At 33.9% G+C, this 26,290-nt stretch overlaps 1 protein-coding gene across 1 annotated transcript; it reads left to right on the forward strand.

The window, feature by feature from the left end:
• The first annotated feature begins 915 nt into the window (after window positions 1-915).
• ClpX (Caseinolytic protease chaperone subunit) lies at window positions 916-26,290 on the forward strand. The gene is made up of 9 exons (XM_074178721.1): window positions 916-1,343; window positions 10,884-11,290; window positions 13,999-14,122; window positions 14,626-14,796; window positions 16,294-16,530; window positions 19,522-19,706; window positions 19,762-19,929; window positions 19,987-20,208; window positions 24,778-26,290. Exons 1-9 carry the CDS (start codon window positions 1,271-1,273, stop codon window positions 24,955-24,957), a joined length of 1,767 nt encoding a protein of 588 aa, XP_074034822.1. The 5' UTR covers window positions 916-1,270; the 3' UTR covers window positions 24,958-26,290.

Below are 26,290 nucleotides of genomic sequence, written 5' to 3' on the forward strand. Positions count from 1 at the left end.
CCATATAAACCCAATATATGCAACACGTGAAACATCGTGACATATCTGTCGTCACGTGTATAAGTGACGTAAATGCCAAGACTTAAAATTCTCTATCTTTCTTAGTAGTTGGAGCCAGTATTCTCTCTTCAATGGCCAGTCCATATTTGTTATTATGTCACTGGTAACCAACAATAACCTATTTTACAGGTAATTACTGTCAAAAATTTCAGTTAGCGACAGCGACTGTCAAGAAGTGGTTGTTTTTGTATGAATATTGAATTATACATTTTTTCATTTGAAGATAGAGAAGTCGAAGGCCAAAACCTTTTTTTCCCAAAAACTATTTTTTCCTAAAATTGTACCCCTTTTCAATGACATGAGGTTCAGAAGTAATTTGAGACAGTTGCAGCTTGGCTCCTGTGTTTGTGAAAGGAAAATTGTAAATTCTCAACAGCTACCTATATACATTGATATATTTAGTATGTACACCCAATTTCCGGGAAATTTTCCAGGATTACTGAAATAGTTGTGGGGAACTATAGTAAAGCTACATTAATCATTTCTTGGGATATTTTAGACTCGGATTGTTTGAACGAATATGAATTATGAATAAGATCAGGTTACTTATGATGTATTGTTTGGAACCTTTGGTGTTGTAATGAATATTACTGGAGTTTTTTCCCAACACCAAATCGTTATTATTAACACCTCGACACGTGTTTCGATCACCACGTGATCATCTTCAAGAGGAAGATAAAACTCAGGTTAGGTTAAAAGGTTTGGATTGGTTGGAAAACTTTTATAGTGGAGTCAGAATTTCCAAATAACATTGTAGAAAGTGAGGTTAAGATTTTTTCCCCACCAGAGCTAAGTTACAACTGTCGCGAGACACTAATTGCCTACCATTGTTATTTATTTTGTTTTGATGCAATAAGTCACAAGTCATACTCAAAAGTCACCTCGATATGTATTCGTAGATTCCGTTTATAGTGTTATAGCCTACCGAGACTTTACTTTTTGTCAAATCAGTCATCAAAATTTCAGTGATAAATAACAGCATTTTTCTGTTCCGACTTAATTACGCGTATAATCATTATTTCACTTCAGAATCACAATTTTCACAAGCAAACTCGCAGATAATCCTTGGTGTTTTTTAATTGCGTCATGACATTCAAACCTTGACTTCTGAAGGATTTTGAGTACCTCTAACTTTTAGCAATTTATTATTGATGATTGGGGTCTGAAGTAGTGACGATAAAAGTTATTATTGTGTTCCTTGGTAGTTAAAATGAGTAGTGTTAGATGCAGTCTCACAGTAGGAAAATATGCCTTCGTGACTAGGAATACAAAGTTGCAGCATGGTAAGTACTTATCTATTATTTTTTGGAAGGTAATTTTGTCCAAATTATTACCCAGTCAAAGAAAAGGTATTTTACATTTTGGAGGACAAGAAGTCTTGGGGTATTCAAAGACATTTTTTTCAAAAGGCTTAAGGAAACTGAAGGAAAACAAATAAACATATTAACCATTACTCTACCTATGTTGGGTTTGAAATATTGCTTGTAGGTTCTTTTCGTAGAGAACTTTCCTTCACTTTTAAAGAATCATTTTATTTCTTCAGAAGCTGTATTCTTTATTAAATGTAAAAGTATTGCAAAAAAGAAATCCAATATTTTTGAAAACAACTAAAACTGAATGAAAGTAAAACGGTTCATTTCGATCCCCCATATCGATCATGTCCGCAAAAAAATTAATGTAACAATGTTTGCTATACGACAGATCAGAGAAGTGCTTAGTTTAGATGGTGTTAGGACTCATTGGCTTAGGTACTCATATAAGGCTCAAAATATATTAATGTAGGGGCAAATCGTGTTTTTATTTTTCAGAAAAGATTAACTAGAACTATTTTTAATATTGCACACAGGGATAGTTGCAGACCTGTTTTCTGTAAGAACAAAATGGTAACGTTACCGTGTATCTATTTATACAAAGCTCTGCTCCATGTGAAATATAATGTGCCCAATTTAAGACATGAATCAATTAATCATAACTATATACATGAAACAGACATGTATTAACTATTCCAAAAACTAAAACATTGACATTCAAGAAATCACTTGCATGTAATGGCATAATATTATTTAATACGTTGCCTCAATTTATTGAAGAGCTACATATTATACCATTCAAAAAACAAATAAAGGAGCTATTAACTAATAAGAGATGTTATAGCGCAGACGAATTTTTAGAAAGGGATACACCATTTTGATTAATATTGGTTTCACTGCATTTCTTTTATCTTAGTTAAAGGTTGATTGACTTTTATGTATATATAGGTGTATATGTATGTGTTTTTTATTTTCTTTGTATAGTTAAGTACCTGTCTTAGGTGGAGCATTATTATTATTTAAATTTTTTTATTAATGATATGTCTGATATAATGTAAATGATCGAAAAGACGAATAAAGTTATTATTATCATTAATTAATTTGTATATAAATAAAAGGTCAGCGTTTTCTCTTCTTCTGCTCAAGAAGTCTAGGTTGAGACTGTTCAAAAGATTTGTACAATCGTGATTGTCGTTTTATAGTCACATAATCTCAGGAATTTATGTTGGACCCTTTCCAATGTGACTTAGTGATTTGTATCAAATTGTGACTAAATAATCGAGCCAAATTCTAAGCGGGAGACTATTAAGACAAGACACTTCGTTCTCACTGAATTCATTGATGATAGTTTGCAGTTTCGTAATATTAAGCCCAGTAGATTTGATGTATTGACAGCAATATGATTTATATGTCTACAAATCGCAATTGCTCGTCAAAGATAACTACTAGATCCTTTATTGTAGTGACACGTGAGATGAGGAATTTTCTATTCACTTTGTTGAAGTGATAAAAAGTACATTTGCTCATGTTCATGTGTGAATTGTTTTCAATACACCACCTATCCAAGCTATTTAAATCATGTTGTAATAGATTAACATCGTCTAAAGATTTTGTTGATCTGAAAATTTTAAGGTCATCTGCAAACATTAGAAAGTATGAATTTTCAAACCATTTTGTAACGTTATCAACAATGACATTGAACAGAAGAGGTGCACAATGAGATCCTTGAGGTACTCTTGATGTTATATGAATGATATCCTGACCTAGCATTTCCTACCCCCATTTGCTGAGATTGGTCAGGCATGAAGCTTTAAAACTAGGATAGATACAGATCTGTGAAACCAAACAATCTTATGTAATATGTTGTGATCCACTCGATCAAATGCTTTAATATTTTGCTCAAACACAAAAAGGTTGGTAACTGTAGACTTTTTTATAGAAAAACTATGTTGATTATATTATTATTGAAACGTTCTTTACAATAAAATTTCAACGGATCAGTTGTTCGAAAGATTCACCGTTCATTTCTTCGTGATAATCTCCAGGTGTCTTCGACTCGAAACAGCCCTTCAGCAACAAACCCATTCTCATTGTCGATATGACAAATAATAAGCCGTTTTCCTTTACCTGAAATTATGAAGAGGTATGTAAGTAAATAAAACAAATACGAGGGTTACTTTTTATATATTGAGATTGAGGCAGAATATTTAATTTTGGTCAAATTCTCTCTCCTCCATAACACAATTTCCTCTCTATCCAATAATAAACTATTGAAACCTCGTTTTTTCCATACAAAATTCAAATGTTTCAATACTTCATGGAATGTTGACCGCTCAAAACTTGGCAATGAAACATCTTCATTTATTTCTGTGAGTACTTTGTCTATTGTGGGTATTTCATTTCTGAAAAAGTACTCATGCACTTTCCTCCTGATTGCATGTTTATCAGCATCATTTATTGATTTTATAATGGTTTAACGATTCTGATTTGTATTCGGTTTGGAAAATGTATGATTTTGTTTATATTCCCGTAAAACATTGTAAATCGAAGCGCAACACACTCCAATTTTATCGGAAACTTTCGATACGACTTCGTCGACAGTCGATGACTCAATTTCTTCCATCTCTTTCTTTAACACATTTTAAATCACTTCTTTCATCTCAACACTCAAAAGATAGCTCACAGTGTCATCAGCAGTGTCTGTACTGGACATCTTGGAAAACAATTTTAAATAATATACTACAACGCACGTCACACAAACACACAAACGACTGATAACAACCCTGTGCTGGTACCGAACTAGTACCAAGAAGGCGAATTCACCAATGAACGCTGCCCTTTCCATCTGACACTGGGTGATCACGTGAACATCACGCTTAGGTTTTGTTTTGTTTTACTCTATCTTGGATTTGGATAGACTTTAGTTCCTTTTCGAGACCTGCCTTTGTATTACAGAGCCCAAAAGCACGGTCCAGTAGAGTCTTGATTTGATCAAATTACTTTCGAGGAATGGCAAAAGCGTTGCCAACATGTAGATATAGAGCAGAAATATTGGGGAAATGAAACATTCACAGACGTTCAAACAGAGGTGAATCCAGTGATTATAGCAGCACATGCAGCAGAGACGATGAAGAAAATGGTTTATTATAGGCGTATCATTAAATAACATTTTAATGAACTGTACTACTACTTATTGTACTAAATAAAATATGAAAAGAAATTGCAAAGAAGTCTTGTTCCATTTGCTATCCCAATTAAAACTAATTATAGGTACGACACTGGCCGGCAAGGGATCGTAATCCAATGGCACTAACGTTAGTTACAAATAAAAGTGGAAAAAACATACTAATAAAGCGGGAGAATTCCGTCCAGTAAACACCTTACCAGGAATGGAGAAACTACTAGAAATGGCTGTATACGATCAGCTGCTAAGTTATGTTGAGACCAATAATATTCTCATAAGTAATCAATCCGGTTTTAGGAAAAATCATTCTTGTGAAACGGCTTTACAACTTACGATTAGTAAATGGACTCAATCTATTGACAACGGAGATTAGGTTGTAACAGTATTCTTAGACTTAAGAAGAGCTTTTGAGACAATTGACCGTAATATATAAATGAAAAAATTGGAAGCTATAGGTCTTAAAGGAACAGTGCTAGGATGGTTTAAGGACTACTTAAGCAATCGAAGACAAATCACTAAAGTGGATAATGTTCTCTCATCTATTAATGCAAAATTTGGGGTACCTCAAGGAAGTGTCTTGGGCCCTTTACTATTTCTTATATATATATATATATATATATATATATATATATATATATATATATATATATACATATATATATTTTAATATATTTAATAATTCGGGAGGAAAAATATGCAGCTTGGATTTATCCTTTTTATTGTTTCGCCAGAGAATTGGAACTGCCAACAACCTATATTTTTTTACAAAGTTCCCTTATCCTAAAAAAGTCATGTATAAAAACTGCTCGACACTTCTTCCTTTAAATACATATAAAAAGTTATCAGCGCGACCGAATGCTTATTTAGGAATACTTTTACAAATCTAAATGATAATTTTACCGTGAATATATCACATATATATATATATATATATATATATATATATATATATATATATATATATATATATATTAATGATATCAGTTTATCTCAAAATTGTGACTTTATGAATTTATTTGCTGATGATACAATGTTAACTATATCTCATAAAGATTTAGAGATAGCTTTGACAAAAATGAATATCTGCTTGGAGGAGATTCATAAATACTTGAACGTCAACAAACTAAAACTAAACGTGTCTAAAACAAAAGCCGTGATTCTGACCACAGCATATAAATATATAAACATAAATTACTATTCTTTGGAAATTAATAAAGAAAAACTAGAATTTGTAACCGAAATTAAATACCTGGGATTCACGTTAGACAACTGTTTATCTTATGATGCACACTTCAAATACATAACTAAAAAAATATCAAAGAAACTTTACTTTTTCACTCGAATCTCTTATCATTTGTCAGTTTCTTCCAAGGTCACTATATATAACACAATCATTCAGCCTCATTTCGAATATTGTAGTACATTACTATATGAGTGTGATCAAAACAAAATTTCGACTTTACAAAAACTACAAATTCGTGGAATGAGAGACATATTAAAATGTAATCATTATACAAGCATAAATTTTATGCTCGACGCATTACAATGGTTATCAATACAAGAAAGGTTCTATAGATCAGCAATGATATTTATTTTTAAGACTATTAATAATATGTTACCATCTTATTTTGATGAATTCATTACTTATCGTGATAGTACTCACAACTACGAGACAAACAAAGTTATCTTTTTCACTTGCCAAGATGCAGATTAACCGGCTCAATGAAAATATTGTTTTATAAAAGTTCAAACCATTTTAATAAGCTGCCAAGAGACATAAAACAAAGCGAAAGTATTTATATATTTAAATCTAAACTAAACAACAACTATATTAAAACAAACACAATTTTGTAGGAAAAGACTCAGTGATGCAGAACATCAGTAGTCTTAAACCTTAACATTTATTATCATGTATCAGTATGTTTTAAATTGTTAGTATAGTCTTATCTAGGTTAGTTAACTTTGAATTTTGTTTCCTTTTCTATTTTATTTCTCAACATTGTTAGGTTACAGTCATATGTATGACTCTAGTTATTAGTTATTATTATTGTTTAAGGACATATTATTATTGTTTACTGATTTTTTATTATTATTATTGTATATTATTATTATTATTGTATGTATATTAGGATTTCCTAAATAAACGTATTCATTCATTCATGGAATGTATTATTTCTCATTTTTCATGATCTACCACGTAGTAATGGCTACACCCATCAAATTAATAATTGAATAATTCTCACAAACATTTTGTGTGGGTAGAATTATGTTCTATCCATTTTTATACATTTGACAAATCTTACTCTATTCACTCAAGCCCTAAAAACTTGGTGCAATGAAATACATAGTACATTCTCTTTCTTAAATCGGAAATCTGACCCAGTTAGACTCCATTCTTCCTTGTATAATATTATACTGTGTCTAGACATCTTGATTATTGTGTATTTCAAGGTAAATAACACTCGGCGTGTATATTTTTCAATAAATCAATAGATTATGCATGCAAACGATGACAAAATGTTTGGTTTTTTGATTTTTATCAATTCACCATTATGAAGGTTACTTTCAACAACATAACTGACCTCCGATATAGATTTTAACATTGAACTCAATAATGGCGGTCAACTTGTGTTTTACCTTGCAAGTAAAATAGAGAATAAGGTAGACATGTTCAATTAAATTTGTTTGAATTGTAGAGGTATATTACAAATTCTCGGTCGTGTCGGTTTTCAGCGAATTGGACACAAATGAGCTGAAATAGTTTTGTCGTTTTAGAAAATTGACACCTGTTTTTGAATAAACGTCACAGAGGTTTAATAAATTTCAGTTAATTTTGTGTTAGAAATATTGGCAAATTGGTTGATAGCAGATGATATTATTTTTTCTTCGATCTTGAACGTCAATTTCAGTGACATTTATCGATCATAGAAGTGACATTTTTAATTTCTAGGCAATAAAATAGCATTTTTCCGGCTAGTCCGGGAAAAATCACATCGTTGTTATCATTGTTAATATGGAAATTTTGGTAGGTATGGTTTTGGAAAACATACTTGCAGAAGTTATTTCGTTGCATGTCAAATTCTCTATCTTGTGTCGCATGTACTCTGTGTTGAAAAGTACTATTTTAGTGAAGAAAAATGAAAACATGACCACTTTCTAAAAGGTTATAGAGTAAAGGAATAAGTGTTCAACAGCGAGCAGATCAACATATTCATTAGGAAAGACAATAATGAAATTATAGAAATTGGAAAAATGCATAAGGGTGTACCTCAGGGTTCAATACTAGGGCCAACATTATTCCTCATCTACGTCAACGATTTGACAAATATAAATATTTCAGGGAAATTCACACTATTTGCAGACGATACTACCATTTTTTGGCAATGGGATAATGCAAATGATTTAACTAAAATCATATACAACGATATGATGACAGTGAAAAATTGGTGTGATTCAAATCGTCTTTCTCTAAATATTTTGAAAACTAATATAGTAATTTTCAGATGCGAACTTGACAATATACTCATTGGGAGTAACATCATTGAGAACAAAAGTAGCCTAAAATTTTTAGGAGTACATATCGATAATAAACTAAAATTTGAAGAACATATTTATGCCTTGTGTAACAAAATGTCCTCTTGATTTTATGCAGTCAGAGTAGTCGCAAATGAACTTAGTTTAACAGCAGCTAAGACTGTTTATTTTTCTTTGGTGGAATCTCACTTGAGATATGGAATTCCATTTTGGGGAGTATGTAGTGGTTATCTACTTCAAAATATTTTAGTTTTGCAAAAACGAGCCATGAGATATATGTGCAAATCAAAACGTACATACTCTTGTAGATTACTCTTCAACACTCATGGAATTCTAACAGTGATTTCTATCTTCATAATGGAACCAGTTTGTTTAATTAAAAAATATTCGAACACATTTCAATCTTCACCAACCCATTATGTGACAAGGCAATCCAACAACATCAAGTTGCCAATACCTAGTACATCACTCATAAGAGATTCCATTATCTATAATGGTTGCAAAATGTTCAACCATTTGGCAAAGAATATAACAGAAATAAAATCTTTACAATGCTTCAGGAAAGCTGTGAAAAGTTTTTTAAGTGGCAGACCATACAATGTACAAGAATTTTATAATGATAATTAAAAAAAAAAATTATTAATTTGATATTTACCAGTATTCTGTACGACTTATATATGTTAACTCGAAGATTCTCACGGATAAAGTATGATGAGCTGTTTTCTCGGGTTTCGCTCCGTACAGAACACGGAGCGAAACCCGAGAAAACAGCTCATCATATATATATATATATATATATATATATATATATATATATATATATATATATATATATACACACATCAGAAAAGTCTAGGGATATTTTTATAACATACTAAATATCATAAAAATAAATGCATGAGGTCGTTTAATTTCGATTAAATTGGTACACTTGACCACCCTGTAGATTTCTTCGGGTTGAACAAAGCCTGCAAAAACGATAACTAATCTTTTATCAAGTTTTTTACAAACTGTAGGTTTTCGGCTAAAATGAATAATCTGAAAGTGTCGAGTTTGTACATTCTATGCAGTTCTTGCTCAGCAATTAAACTGGAAATATTGTACTTTAACATGGAACGCCATCACTTACCATTGGCTGAGATGAATAGAGCTGTAGGGCTTCTTCAAGGTGGCATGCGACAAAATGATGTAGCTCTTCGTTTGGGGGTCTCCCAAAGTGTTATCAGTCGATTATGGCGGCGTTTCCGTGAAACTGGCAGTCCAGCCGAACAACATCCAGGGCGAGGACGTGCTACAACTGCAGTTCAAGACCGATTTTTGGTCTTAACCGCAAGAAGACAACCGACAATCACAGCAACTGAGTTGGTTAACGTGTTGCAGCAGACGCATCAGGTAACCATTGGTCGTGATACTGTCAGAAATCGACTGCATGAAGCAGATCTCCACAACAGAAGGCCACTTAGATGTCCACCTTTGTCGAGAGGCAATCGTGGTAGAAGATTAGAGTGGTGTCAAGAACATCAAAACTGGGATGCAAATGATTGGGCCACAGTTTTGTTTACAGACGAATCCAGATTTGGATTTCATCCAGATTCTCGTCGAGTAAGACTGTGGAGACGACCTGGAAATAATGAACGTTTGAGACACGTCCAGGAAGTCCACACATACAGAGGTGGTACAATAATGCTATGGGGCGGAATCATGATCGGCGGCAGAACCGATCTCGTTTTTCCAAATCGCCCCCTCACAGCTCGACAGTTCATCGACACCATTCTTTTACCTATCGTCCGTCCGTTTGCTGGTGCTGCTGGTGAAAACTTCCACCTGATGCACGATAATGCATAATGTGTGGAACATGCTTCAACGAAGAATTACTCCGCATATGGGGAACATTCACACAACGTTTCAATTGAGAGACCTATTAATCGCTGAATGGGCAAATGTACCTCAACAAGACATTGACAATCTCATTTTGTCGATGCACGATAGATGTAGGGCCGTAATAAACCAGCGTGGAGGCCATACTTTGTACTGATTCCAATTTTTTTTGTATTATGATTTTTTTCGGGGTGCCAAAGAAGAGCCATTTTTTTTTTTTAGTTTTGCTTATATGCGCACTCAGTATTTTTGACCATTTAATAAATTTTGTTGTAAGTTACATTCGTTTAATAATCACCCGTCAACTGGTTTTTCCCTAAAGCGATCTAAAAAAAAATTATTGCCATTTTTGAAAATATCCCTAGACTTTTCCGATGTATATATATATATATATATATATATATATATATATATATATATATATATATATATATATATATATATATATATATATATATATATATACAAACTGATTTTATGTATGAGTGAAAATAAATGCACTTTGTTGTTACATATAATTGCATTATAGATTAAGTGAAACTTTGTCCACAAGATCAATCTTATGACAATAAAGTATATTCTCTCTCTATCTAATTTGGTGGAACATATAATACCCAAAATGAAAGGGGTATATTTTTTAGGAGAGATGAATTTTTGGGAAAGAAAGGTTTCGGCTTCCTACTTTTCTATCTTTATACAAAATATGTTTGAGTCTGAAAGTTACTTTTCCGCATAATCTACACATCTTTGTATAAAGTTTATTCCGAAATTAATTGCATTTTTTTAACACGCTTTTATTAGTTTCACCTGTATGTATGTATGTATGTTTGTAACTCTCAAGCTCGGTCAATGGTCATTTTTCTAAACAATATACACAAGATCTTTCAATATTCTAAACGACTTGTTTCGATTTCCAGGTATACTTTCTGCAATCTACACTAAAAATCAACCACACAATAAAGGAATATCTTCAAGTATAGTATTACTTAAAACAATAGGTGCAGGAGAACCTCCGACTGGAACTCAACCTCCTCCTCCACCTCCTTCGAAAGATGTCGGAGGTGGAAACGGAAAGAATAAAAACACTCTGTCGTGTCCTAAATGTGGTGATCCATGCACTCACGTCGAAACTTTTGTCAGCTCTACAAGATTCGTCAAGTGCGAGAAATGTCATCACTTTTTCGTTGTTTTGAGTGAAGTGGATAGCAAGAAAAAGGAGGGAGTCGATGCCAAAACGGGGCAGTATAGAAAACCACCGCCTCCACCGAAAAAAATATATGATTATTTCAATAAACATGTGGTTGGGCAAGAGTATGCGAAAAAGGTTAGTTACAAGGTTATCATAATGGAAAAGAATAGATTTAATCACTAATATAACATACAGTTAACACAAGGCAAGTCAAACAAACAATGTAAAATTATTATGCTTTAAACTTTAAATTGTCACTTCTTTGCTATGAAAGGCATATTTTTTGTATAAGTATAAAAAAGACACAATTTTTCTTTGTCAAAAAATATTTAAAGTATTGTTGAGTTTTTGAATTATAAAAGTACTCCAAAAGTGTGAAAACTTTTTTAAATAAATATTTAGTGTGTGAGGGTGTCTGTATGTGTGTGGGGGGGTGTGGATGTGTTGTAAGGGGGTGTGTGGATGTATATGAGGAGTTTTATTGATTTTTTGAATTATAAAAGTACTCCTAAGTATGAAAACTATTTTTTACACGCTTTATACTAGCTTCAACTGTATGTTTGTATGTATGTTTGTTTGTTTGTCTCTCAAGCTCGGGATCTGTATCGACAGAATTATTGACATTATTGCTTGATCTATTCGCGGGCAGATGGAGCTATAAGTAACCTTCTTGATAGGTTGTTCAAAAGAAAATCAAATTAAAAAACATATTTTAAGAATTATAAGTGTTAGCGAAATTTTGTACTACAGATGAAATATTCAGATGTTTTCAATTACCCTTGATTTGGTACAGAAAAAAGTTTTGAAAGAAATGGAAGATACATTTTAAAATTTATTTCGATTATTTGAAAGCAAACCAGGATATGTATTTCAACAATGAAAACGTTATCGTAAATTGTACACCTAAAAAATTCAGTTACTTAAATATTTCAAAAAATCGACAAATTAGAATTAAGGTGCTTGACATACATATTATCAAATCAAAAGATTGATTTGAAAAATAAAATTACTCACTGAAAAATATTCTAAGTCCATTAATATTTTGAATGAAACTTCAAATCAAAACATCAAGCCTGAATTGTTTTTTGAAATTATTACTGCAAATTTTCCCTTTACTTCGAAACAAATTTTACAACAGTCCGCCCTCTGTTGGTGACTTACTATACTACCTGCATCTTAGTATTACTATAGAATTTAGAACCTCAAACTTTATTATGTTGTTTGAGAGGAATTTTACATTAGTGCGCCGTCTGTTGAAGATTTATAATACTACTGACTAGAACTTGGAAAAAATGTTAATTTTTGACAATAAATCGGACTAAAAAGTGAAAAATAAATATAGTTTTAAAAAAATAACCAAATAAAACCATTTTTAAATGAATATTTAGTGTGTGAGGGGTTTTGTTGAGTTTTTGAATTATCAAAGTACTCCAAAAGTGAGAAAACCATTTTTTAAATGAATATTTAGTGTGTGTGAGGGGGTGTGTGAAAGTGTGAGGGGTTTTATTGAGTTTTTGAATTATAAAAGTACTTCAAAAGTGAGAAAACCATTTTTTAAAAGAATGTTTAGTGTCTGTGAGGGGGTGTGTGGAAGTGTGAGGGGTTTTATTGAGTTTTTGAATTATAAAAGTACTCCGAAAGTGTGAAAACCATTTTTTAAATGAATATTTAGTGTGTGAGGGGTTTTGTTGAGTTTTTGAATCATAAAAGTACTCCGAAAGTGTGAAAATAATTTTTCAAATGAATATTTAATGTGAGTGAATGTGTGTGAGAGAGAGTGTGTGGAAGTGTGAGGGGTTTTATTTATAAAAGTACTCCTAAAGTGTGAAAATCATTTTTTGAAATAAATATTTAGTGTGTGAGGGTGTGCGTGGGGATATGAGTGAGGGTGTTTGTGAAAGTGTGTGAGGGGGGTTTATGTGAAAGTGTGTGTGAGGTGATATGTGGAAGTGTGTATGACGATGTATGTGTGTGAGGGAGTGTGTTCGTGGGGATGTGTAAGTGTATGTGTGTTTGGGGATGTGTTTGTGTAGCACGCAAGATACAAACAGACCAGAATGAGGAATGTTCCTCCTAACGAAAATCAAGTAGTTTTCATAAAAGAGCTCTAAAACAAAAAAAATGGGAAGAAAATAATGCATTCAACTTTTGGCAACATCGGTAATAGCTAATAAAGGACAATGAATCTGTCGCCTGTATGAGATAAACAAAGATGACTTATTTCAGAGGCGTGCTGTTCTGTTTACTTATGTTCCAAGTTCCGAGACATTCTGTGACATATCACATTTTGTGCACCTAACCTATCTTCCTCTATATAAATAAATAACAAAACAACTGTTGTTTATGTTGCTTGTGGAGATGGTATTGAACTGTAATTTATATTTTGCCTTAATTGTTGATTTATAAAGATAATTTTCCTTTTTTAAAATAGAATATCTAGGTACGTATAAATTATTTCAACTTGATATAGGCGCTGTTGCCAATATGTGAATTAGAAACAAATCCCTTTAAAAATTAAAACCCAACATTTGAAACATCAATTTGAATACTTTTCGAAGTGAATTTGAAAAACTCATGAATTAAACTCAACTTTAATTTGTTCAAACTTGCATTTGCAGTAATAACCCAAATTGAGGAACATTCCCCATTCTAAAATCATTGTTTTAGGTCTCATTATTTCATTATATGTACTTATTTTATAATGAAAATTTGAACAATAATGTTGTTGAATAATTGAATGATCCTAACCATAAAATCATAAGGTATACAGACAAACGTTCTTGGTGATAATTCCATGTATTCCTGATTTTTGAGATTTTAAAAAGATACTTTTTATTCTACAGGTGTTGTCTGTGGCTGTCTACAATCATTATAAAAGAATATACAACAATAATCCAAATCAATCTAATAATTCAAGGCAAGATATGGCGGTAATGGAACAGGGCCCACACAACATTACACATAGAGGTATGTTTTGGAAAACTTTATCACACATTCGTTTGAAGATTTGATTTGATGGTCTTTTAATTCCCTCTTATAGTTCGTCAAATCTCTGGAAGAGATACCTTTTTCATGTAATGTAGTGAAACTTATTTTCAAACAGTTTTATAATTTTTCTGAAAGTTGTATGCTTCATACTAGTTTATATCTAAGTCACTAGTGAGTTATGACAAATATAAAGTTGAGTATGTGGTGCTCAATAAAAATATATTTTTCATTGAAGTGAAACACATCTTGGAAAGGTGTATCAAAAAATATCCCACTTTCTGTCAATATTTAGTTCCATAAACTTAGTTGTGGTCCCTGTTATGAACATTTATATTTCTTGGGGCCAATAAATGATTGAGTACTTAACGATTATTTGACGTATTTCACAGTAGATTTATTATTACGGTAATGAATATATATGCTTGTTTTGTGTAATAAGCGAAATATTACAAAGGACATAATACTTCATTTCAATTGATCAGATCAACCTCATATCACCGGCTTAGGAAATGCATCCTTGGGAATGAGTTTTGGAACGGTAGATTCGTCGAGAACATCCCAATCTTCTACTGGTTCGGACATATTGGATAGAACAGCACACGAACTGAAGTTGGAAAAAAGCAATATTTTATTACTGGGACCTACTGGATCAGGTATCAAAGTATTTTGGTATTTTTTTGCATAAGATGAGCAAACATATTATTACTCTTGCAAGACAAAATTTTCCTGGTCGAGTCCATACTCTAAACTAGTCAGTTTTTTTGTTTTAAGATTTTACTAGTACCATAAATATGAGAAATAGAAATAAAATTGGAAAAAGAGAAAAAAATATGTGACTCTTGTTAGACGATGCATAGTCTTTTATCTTTTCTTCTGTTGCAACCCTCTTCACTCTGTATAAATAAAGCCATACTTTTCGCTCTGGTCCTGAGAACTCGGAAATATCATCGCTAAGACCTGTGCCAATATTCTTTTTGTATACTCTATTGTGTTTGTTTCATTTTCGATATTTGACTTCAACGAAATTATCATTGTTGTCGTTTGGATTATTATAGGTTATGGGTCCACTGTTTAGATTGTTATTGTTTACGCTTGCTTTGGCGGCAATATGTCCATAGGTTGGCTTTTGTAGTATTTTTTTAGGTGCGCCACCTGCTCGCGATGTACTAAATCACTTCGTTGGACTTTGCATTGATGTTGAGTTTATTTTTTTCCAGCATTCTGTATATGGGTTACTTTCATGTGAAGTTCCTTGTCCGGCATGCGAATTGTTTATGTTTACGTTTTTTGCGCCTTTATTACTCTCCTCTGGTTTATTTCTTCTATTATTTTTTTCTAATATCGCCACTTATCTAGCAATAAACTATATTGAACATCAATAACATTGTTTTTGTCTCTTGTTTCTTCTAGTAATTCTTTCAAATACCTGATTTCTAGTAGCAGCATTTCTTTTTCACTCTCGTTGCTTCCCTTTTGATTTTGTATGTTCTCGGTTTTTTCACAGCATATCACTTTGTTTTCCGATAATACCTTAAATTGTTGGTTCCTTCTCGCACAACTTTTATGATAAATCGCGAATCAGTTTATACAAACTTTTACTCCACATTTTTTGTTCTTACAGCAATTTATAAAGTGTTCAATCTCCGCTTTTTCAGAGCTGTCCGACAATACATCTTCATTGTCGGCCATCTTGTTTGGTCATCAGTTCAAAAAAATATCGAAATTATCTAGAGATTAACAGTTATGAGAAAAATAAACAGTCAATTCGGGTTGAAATGAATGCCTTTTCAACGTACATATCAATGGAGAATTTGAAACTTTATTTGAAATCATGATGAAAATTCAAAATATTTTCATGATGTAGAAAAACTCAAAGTTGTCTCCACAATTTAATATCACCCTCACATGTTTCGAACCTATAAGGGTTCATCATCAGCTAATTATTGACAAATTCTACAATAAATAATTAGCTGATGATGAACCTATACAGGTTCGAAACATGTACTGATTGATGGTTTTACCGTTCTAACATCTGAGGATTATATTAAATTGTGGAGACGACTTTGAGTTTTTCTGTATCGTAAATCTACTACACTCCACTTAGAGATATAATGGAGTTTTACCACAGGTCAAAATATTTTGTTTTTCAGGTAAAACGCTTCTAGCTCAAACTATAGCTCAGTGTTTAGATGTGCCTTTTGCGATTTGCGATTGCACCACTTTGACTCAGGCTGGGTACGTGGGAGAGGACATTGAAAGTGTGATTGGAAAACTACTTCAAGATGCTGGATACAGCGTGGAGAAGGCTCAAGTTGGAATTGTGTTTTTAGATGAAGTTGATAAAATTGGCGCAGTTCCCGGGATTCATCAACTCAGAGATGTTGGAGGTAAAGTGTTAGTATTAATGATACTTTTTTATGTTTGGCATAATTTATGGTTTGAAATAACATCACCATCACGATATATTTTACTGAGAAGACTTTTCTTCATTGCAGGTAAGATATTCAACTAGTGTATAGTTTTTTAACCTATATTGTGAACTTTTCTCTTTGAATGTTATTTTGAAAATCGGCAAATTACCAGACATCCAATTTGTGAGTTATATGGTAGAAAATCTGGTTTGTACTTAGTCCTACCAATTACTAAAGAGGCAGTATTATAGCGTGTGAGAATATTTTTACAGCACTTCAAGTGGATTATTATTATTACTCTTTATTAGTAAATAATGCTCTCCATAGTATAGTCAGTCACTTATAAAATACAAAAAAAAAAAAATACAAAAATGAGACAAGTCACATTTTAAAAACAAGAAACTAGAAAACAAGACGAATTATTAGTGACAATTACTTGAAATATATTTACTACATTTTCTTTTGAATGAATTTAATGAATCACAGCTTTTTATATGACTTGGCAAATTATTAAATGCAATCAGACCAGAACTATACAATGAGTCACAATCTATATTGTTCTCTGTTGATATAAAATTTCCTATTCTATTTCTAGTGGAGCGTGTATGAATACTACTTGTGTAGGTCAACTGATCACTCAGATAATTTGGCAACATATTGTGTTTCATTTTAAATATAAATATTAGTTTATTCAGTGTTATCCTTTGTTTAGCAAACTTAAGAGACAGTGTTTCCAACATGTATTCCACATATCGCACTAGTATTTCTAAAGGGACACAACTCAAAAATCAATATGAAAAAAATCGATAAATATTTCTTTATCGATCATATAAACTGTATCAAGTTGATACAGTATCATCTGAACTATATCAAGTTGATACAGTTTGGATGTTAATACAACTTGATACAGTTAATACAACTTGATACAGTTAATACAACTTGATACAGAAATATTTACCAATTTTTTCATAGTCTCAACTCAAATATACCGATTTTTGAGTTGTGGCATTTTAGAAATACTAGTGCGATATGTGCATTTATTACAACTTAATATTGCCCTCATGGATCTGTTTTGAAGCTTCTGTAGTCTGTTTGGATTTTCATTGCTCACAAAATAGAGTAATGTACTGCAATAGTCAAAGTGGGGTGCTATTATTGATTTATATATTGTTAATTTTACATATTCACTTATTTTATTTTTAAATCTATATAAAATATAAATTTTCGTGACTATTTTCTTTTGTGCGCATTAAGTTTGAATTCTTGATTTAATACCACTCCCAGATATTTAAAAGTTGTTACCCTTTCAATGATGACATTATCAATATAAAGATTCAACTTGAGGCCGTTGTCACATAACCACTCGTTTATATTTGACAGTTCCTCATTCAAACAATCTGAGATTTCATTAGTTGTCCCAGAACAGTACAACATAGTGTCGTCGGCAAACAGTTTTATGTTATACCTTTTAACATGTATCACAATATCATTTATGTATAGCAAGAATAACAGTGGACCCAATACTGACCCTTGAGGGACTCCAGAAATTACATTTAAAATACTGGATGTCACTTGATTATATTTAACTAACTGCTTCCGATATGTGAGGTAATTTGTGAACCATTTTAATACTTTATAATCTAGTCCATACTTATTTGATTTCATTAAAAGTAACTTAAAGTTGACCGTCTCGAATGCCCTTCTGAAATCCAGAATGACAACACCTATAATACGTTTTTTAGATAGCTCAACTTTCCACGAAGGGATTAGAAATTGCAGTGCAGTTTCACATGAATGGGATACACATTGGAAATACATAAAATAAAGAATGAACATGTTTTTCAATATAAGTCATTTTAAACTTATAACAACAAATGTAATGATCTTTCTTCTATTTCACAATCATTTTTACTCTTTTATATACATTTTTCATACATATTTTACCATACTTTGCCGATAACACTAATCTTAGACAATAAAGTATACCTAAGTAAGTAATAAAATAAGGTATGTTCAAAAAATAAGTGTCTCAAAACGACGTCCTTTGATGGATCTTTTCAATCTTGGGAACAGGAAAAAGCCGCAGGGGGCCAAATCTGGTGAATACGGTGGCTGAGGCTTGATTTCAAATCACGAACAAGCAACAACGAGTCAGCAGGTAATCGAAAAAAAGAAACAGTGAACAAAACCTTGACATTCAATCGAACTTGGCGTCCTTCTATTGGTCTTGGCTCTCCCAGGCTCTTCCATTGGGACGATTGGACATTGGTTTCGATGTCATAACCATATACCCATGATTCATTATGACTCTTTCAAGCAAATTTGGATCGCGATCCAAATTCCTGAGCGATGCTCAAACGATGGTTTTTTTGGTCAAAATTTAGCCAATTTGGAACGAACTTTGATGCCACATGCTACATGTCCAAAATTTCCAAAAAAATTGCATGGCATGAGCCGACCGATAAGCTGACATCCTCAGCAAGTTCTCTAATACTGATTTGACGATTTTACACAACAGTTTTCTTTTCAACGGTTGTTGAACAGCTGAAACTGTGAACTTGTGCTCGAGAAGAGTCTACCGACATAAAAAAATTGTCTATTGGTTTCCGAAGACTTCCATCAGTATATATAAGCACTACCAATAGGCAGAGGAGGCTAGTCTAGTTGAAAGTGTGGTATGAATGAAGCTAATAAGGCATCTGAAGTTCAGTTAAAGTTATTGTGTTGTATTGACAGTGTGGTCAATTATTGTTGAACCCATGGGGAAATGTAACACTATTTGCAAATACTCGAGATGTGTTTCTCCCACTTTATGCATCCATCATTATTAGTTTGCAACCGATTCTGACAAAGAAATGATTATGCTGCGATTATGCCTTGCGATTTCATTAACAATTTTCTCTCTGGTGCAAATGACGCGAGAATGGTCTTGAATAAATTCATCTACATCTTTAATTTTTTCGCCAGGTGAGGGAGTTCAACAAGGTATGCTGAAAATGTTGGAAGGGACAGTGGTGAATGTTCCAGAAAGGAATTCTCCCAGAAAACTCAGAGGAGAGACTATTCAAGTGGATACAACAAACATTCTTTTCGTGGCCAGCGGTGCCTACAACGGTCTGGAAAGATTGATTCAGAGGAGGAATAATGAAAACGTGAGATTCTTATTCGAACAGAGTAATAGTGTTATTGAAAATTATCTTTTTGTAGTACCTGGGTTTCGGAGCTCCTGTCTCGGAAGGAAAAGGAAGACGAGCTGTAGCTCAAGAAGCAACCCTACATCAATCCTCTCAGAGTGCCGAAGAGGAAAATGCCGAAAAAGATGCTGCCCTCAAACAAGTTCAAGCTAGAGATCTCATAGACTTTGGAATGATTCCTGTAAGTTTCCCTTAGGTAGTCATACTTATTTGTATTGAAATTTGTTTGTTTGAGCAGGAATTTGTGGGGAGGTTTCCTGTTCTTGTTCCGTTCCATTCTTTAGACCAGAACATGTTGGTGAGAATCCTAACTGAACCTAAAAATGCTTTGCTTCCACAATATAAGAGGCTATTGATTATGGATCAGTGTAACCTTACTTTCACTCCTGATGCCCTGAATGCCATAGCGCAACTAGCAATGGAAAGGAAGACCGGAGCTAGAGGATTGAGGGCGATAATGGTATGTTCTTTCACTAGTTTTTATATGCAGACTTTTGGTTTTCTTATTTTTCATCCGCTACAACTAGTATCTACTAATGCTTGTTTGCACCGTTCCTCTTATGGAAATTGGCAATTTTTTATAAAATACAGTATGTATGTATTTACAAGAATAAATCTTTATATGAAAATAACAATCGCACTGCACGGAAAGCAGTGAATTTATCATTAATCATCCCTAAATCCACACTGATCAAAGACTCGATAACTTACGTCGGTGTCAAAATGTATAATGAACTTCCTGAAGATATAAAGAACATGGATTCTCTTGAAACTTTTAGGAAAAAGTTACATGAAAGACTGGCATCTAAAGCCTATTACAATCTGACAGAATATTTGAATGAGGAGACAATATGAAATTGACGGCGCTTATACGTGATAATATATGTGTACTTTTATCTAGGTGTGATTAATTATATGTATTATTTTCATTTAATTAGGTAATTGTATATTTATTTGGATGTAGTTATTTACATGTTCTCTTTTTACCAGTGTTTGTCAATAAGGTCCTGTATCTTGGATAATAAACACATACTCTCTCATACATATTCTAAAACACTTTATTGTGAGATTTTCACTAGACAGTTTTACAAAAACATTGTCTCTCTGTCCTTTATCTCTCTCTCTCCTCTCTCCTTCCCTCTCCTCTCTCTCCTTCCCTCTCATCTCTCTCTTTCCCTCTCCTCTCTCTCCATCCCTCTCCTCTCTCTCCTTCCCTCTCCTCTCTCTCTCCTTCCCTCTCCTCTCTCTCCTCCCTCCCCTCTCGCTCTCTCTCTCTCCCCTTCTCTCTCTCTCTCTCTCTCTCCCCCCTTCTCTCTCTCTCTCTCTCTCCCCTTCTCTCTCTCCTTATCTCTCTCCCCTTCTCTCTCTCCTTATCTCTCTCCTTCTCTCTCTCTCTCTCCTCTCTCTCTCTCTCCTCTCTCTCTCTCTTCCCTTCTCTCTCTCTCTCTCCTTCTCTCTCTCTCTCTCTTCCCTTCTCTCTCTCTCTTCCCTCTCTCTCTCTCTCTCTCTCTTCCCTTCTCTCCTCTCCCTCTCTCTCCTTCTCTCTCTCTCTCTCCTTTTCTCTCTCTCCTTCTCTATCTCTCTCTCTCTCTCCTTCTCTCTCTCTCTCATCTCCCCCTCTCCTCTCTCTCTCTCTCTCTCATCTCTCTCTCATCTCCCTCTCTCTTTCTCTCCTCCCTCCCTCTCTCTCTCTCTCCCTCTTTCTCCCCTCTCTCCCTATCCTCTCTCTCACCCTGTATCTCTTCTTCTCTCTCTCAATCTCTCTCTCCTTCTCTCTATCCTTCTCTCTACCTCTCTCTCTCCACCTACTTCCATCTCTCCCCTTCTCTCTCTCTATCTCTCACACTTATATTATTAAACTTACCTTTCATTAGAAGACTCTGTAATGTTCTGAGGATCATCTCCTGCTTGTTTCATCAAATTTTTTATAATCACTTTCAAAAGTGGTGATAATTTTAGGTTATATGCTTACTGTCAACAGTATATATATCTATCGCACACTAAACGCTGAGTCATGCCAAGAGAGAAGAGAGAAGCCTCTGTCCGACGACAGAGGAGGAGCCTGTCTACCGCTGCTGCATGCGTGAGAGAAAGGGAAGCCATACAGACTGGCGCCGTGACGCGTTACGTAACGAAGCGGTTTACCCCCCCCATAAGAAGTTATCACTTCAAAATGTAGGAAACTTCAGAAGATTGAGAGGTAGTAATTAACTTTGTGACGCCCTCAGACGGTACGGAGATCTCGGGTGCCAGCCTTGTGAGTTTCACACAAGTCACCACTACACCGGGCAGGTACAGTGACGAAACGATAATCCAGGGGTCTGTGTAAACTAGACAAAATCGGTAGCCAGAAAGTGAGCTTTCACTTGACTTCGCTGGGAATTTAACCTGTTTACCAGCTGCAAATATGTTTCACCATTCTAAGAAAGTAAACAAACAAGTCCGTTTCAATCCTTCATTTCAAAGCAAGTTAACTGTACTATATGGTCGCTAACTAATTACAGGGACGGATGGGTGTGCAACGAAGTGAGTACAGAAACAAAACGAACAGCATGGGTTTAAAATAAGCTAAGCGATGCCAACGGTATGTAGGAAATGCAATCAACCACGATTAATGAAGCAAGTGGATATAAGAAGCTCTGTGCAATTCACCTCACCTATATTCTTTAACAACGTATAAATATACGAATTATGGATGACGCTTCGAATTCTGCACGCGCGATCCTTAAGTTTTGACAGCGACGAGGATAGCTGACAGGAGTACCACTAAACACGAAAAGGATAGCCCACAGAGGCCTGGAAACGCGAAGAGTAGTTTCTATAACAACTTGTCTGAAGACTATATCAAGGAGAGATACATACATATAAGAAAATGAAAATTTCCATCTCACCCAACTACCTACACAATAAGTTCTAGTAAATGCTGCTGGAAAACAACTACTTCCTCGGCTAATACCATGCTGGATATTGATATTGTCCTAAGAAAAAAATCTTGTCGACAAACGTTTTTGAACATTGTCTTCTGTAACTCTACACTCTTCTGCCAGCGATGCTTCCATCTCTGTAACCCGCCCAAATAGTACTCGGCATTTTTCTCTACAAAATAATTGTTCACGAAGGTGATTGCCTCTCAATTTGACGAAAATCTCTGTCCGCCGAGTGCAGTTTTAGATGAGGGAACAATAAGAAGTCGCTTGGTGCTAGATCTGGTGAGTAAGACGGATGGTCAAGCAGTACAAACTGCAATTCGTGGATTTCGCCAAGGCAACCAAAGAAGTGGGGGACTTTGCGTTGTCTTGGTGAAACAGGATTTTCTTTTTCTGCAAATGTGGCCGTTTACCGGAAGTTCTGCCTTCAGCTTGACAAGTAATGATGCGTATTTATTGCGCGGACAGCTTCCTCATGTCTAATATGTGACCACCACGTTCTTTTGACATGTTCCTAACCTCTGCTATCTCTTTTACTTTAATTAAGAATCCAAATCATCTTTGATTTGCGAAGGTGTATTGCCTTTCAAAAACACTCACATCAACTAACTCAAACAACTGTTACATAGCAACTGCGCGTCCAAAATGGCCGAAAATTTTGTGAGTAACTGTCAACAGATGAATAACGAAATTCCCTAGCTTTTATATACGAGTGCTGCTATCTTCATGTTGAGGTCGGAAACTTCTTAGATCACCCTCGTATATGGGATGTTTCTTTCCTGCTTGAGGCTTTTCTCACAAGATGGAGCTATTACCTGTCAACAATATTTCTCTTAGACGAAGATTTCATACGTGTTTTAGTACCAAGAAAACGAACGTACCTACGATCCTAAACGGACAAACTTTAGAAAATAATAATAATTCAAAATTCCTAGGAATATTTATTGATGACGAACTGAAATTTTATCTACATATTAGAGCATTGATAAAAAACTAGCGGCGGGATGTTATGCTCTTAAGAGTTGTCTCAAATGAACTGAGCAAATCTACAGCTAAAATGGTTTACTCTATGATTGAGGGTCATCCGAGATATGGAATTGCCTTTTGGGGATTTTGTAGTCAACAATTACCACAATCAGTGTTCGTCCTATAAAAAAGGGCATTTATTCTAGAGTCTGTATGCCAAAAACTTTGATACAGTTGATATCCCAAAACCAAGCAGTCAAATGAAGTATGTCACAAAGCAAATATTGGAAAATAAAATACCTCTCCCTATTCCGAAATCTACTTTGACAAAGGACTCTCTGATTTATGAAAACAAAAAATATGGAATCACGTACCCTCCAAGATCAGAAATTAGAAAATTTATTACAAATTCAGAAAAATAATGGAAGAAGCTCTACTCACAGAAGCATTTTATAATATCGAGGAATTTTACAGTGAAACTCTGCTATGATTTTATTTCAGATATGATTTTATTCTCAGTATGCATTATATATATTTTATTTGCTTTTTTGGTTAATTTTTTTTGATATTCCCACTCATTTCATCTATATTTGACATATTTTCATTTTTCAACTGGTTAGTCTAGGATTGTTCTACTTTTGTAAATATTTTGTGAATTTAAAAAAGCACTTAACATTTTTTTTTTCTAACATGCTTTGTCAATAAGAACTTGCTTTCTTGGACAATAAAGTATACTTCTCTCTCTTTCTCTCTCTCTCTCATGCAGTCGAGTGGCTTCGAAATTAATCGAGTCCCATGCACTTTGCTGTTTGGGTCAGATCTTCCTGCACTGATGAGAGGTGATAACTCGAAACAGTTCTGTAGGTGATCTACTCATAATTTCAGCATGGTCCTGCAGCTGGATTAACGAGAAACATCTGCGAGACTGATCTCTGTGAAGTAACTTGCATAAATGTCTGTCGGATATAATTCAATGTCCATCGTGGTATTAGCCGGGAAGTAGTTGTTTTCCGGCAGGCATTTATTCAATATGAAAATACTTGATAATTTTCTAAAATGGAAAATTTCTGTATAATTACTCATATACCACCTCCGTGGTTGCGATTCATTATTCAACTGACTACGTTATTTTCCAGGAATCTCTACTATTAGAGCCTATGTTTGAAGTTCCTGGTGCGAGCATTTCCGAGGTGCACGTAACTGAAGACTATGTGAGAGGTAATGGCTCTCCAATTTACGTCAAGAATACAGATACATCAAATCCCGAAACCAACGAAGAAGATGAGCTCAATACGTCTATTAGATTAAAACAGTGATACGGGTGTAGAAAAATTAAAACGTGATGTGATGCTCTAATACTAGGCTGTTTTGCTTCCTTTGACTTATCCAGATTGGGCGAATGAAATGATAGTAGCAAAATATTTAAAAAAAAGGAAAAATTCTTGATATGTCGAAAGGGAATATAGTTTTAATTAATAACTGAAATTTATATAGGGCGAGTGAAAATTTATTTATGACATTACGTGTTTTTTCTTAAGTTTTAAGGTAGTTCCTAAATGATTTTAAAAAAGTCATTGCAGAATGATCTCGAAGGCTAGGATTTTTTATCAAGTGAAATCAGTTGTGAATAAAGTCTCGGATTTCTTAATCGATTTCTACAAGAACTATAAAGCCTTTCCGATCATTTTCTGATACATTATAAAAATGAAAATATTTGATGTGTTGATAGCTGTAGATTTGGTAAAGATAAAAGGAAGTCAAAAATGGAATTGAAAGAGCTTGAAAAGTAAATCGATGGGCGTTTTGGAAATAATTTAGTAACTTTTCAAATATAAATTCTAAAATGCCACATAAAAGTAAAGGTACTATGCAGTTTCTAGCTCAAAATCCCATGATTTTTCTTTTGGGTTTTATTTTTGCGAAATTCCGGACCTCCAAGTGAAACCTTGTGGAACACCTAACTCGTCGGTGTGGCGTAGAGGAAAATCGAAAAAGAAAAACAAAAATGGCGCAACATGCCAGAAGGGCACTAAGTTGTATATTCGTTAATAATAGATTGATGAGTGCAGCACGTCAAAGGAAAGGGAAATGAATGCAGAATGTATCGACAAAGAAAAAAATGGCGCAACATGTCAGGAGGGCGCAAAACCGCATCTTTGTAGATACATTCTGCATTCCTTTTCCTTTCATTTGACGTGTCCTTTTGGAATGTCGCCATCTTTGATTTTTCTTTGCTCCTCACTGACGTCATCACATTCCCCCTCATACACACTTACATATTGCAAAGTATAACTTATACACACATCATACCTACCTTGGGATGGGTATTCTACAAGATTCCGCTCGGAGGTCTGAAATTTTGTAAACTGAAGCACCATAAGGAAAAGCATTAGATTTTGAGCTAGAAACAGCGTAGTACCTCTACTTATGAATATTCCCAGGTCACTATTCCTTCTGGGGAGTTTTTTTTTGAACTCATCAAAAGGTATATGCTCTTTCAACTCGCTCTTTCAATTTGTATTTTATCGATTAGTTCCTTCTATTGATAATGAAAATAAATTTGGGAATCATGATTATTTTATGTATATATATATATCATTTATTGACAGTTTCTTTATATTTATTAAATAATAGAAACTTTAAACTGTT

Source organism: Leptinotarsa decemlineata, unplaced genomic scaffold (genome assembly GCF_025532065.1).
Source record: "Leptinotarsa decemlineata unplaced genomic scaffold, Ldec_3_MD MMD2_tig00004307_RagTag_RagTag, whole genome shotgun sequence".
Taxonomy (NCBI): domain Eukaryota; kingdom Metazoa; phylum Arthropoda; class Insecta; order Coleoptera; family Chrysomelidae; genus Leptinotarsa; species Leptinotarsa decemlineata.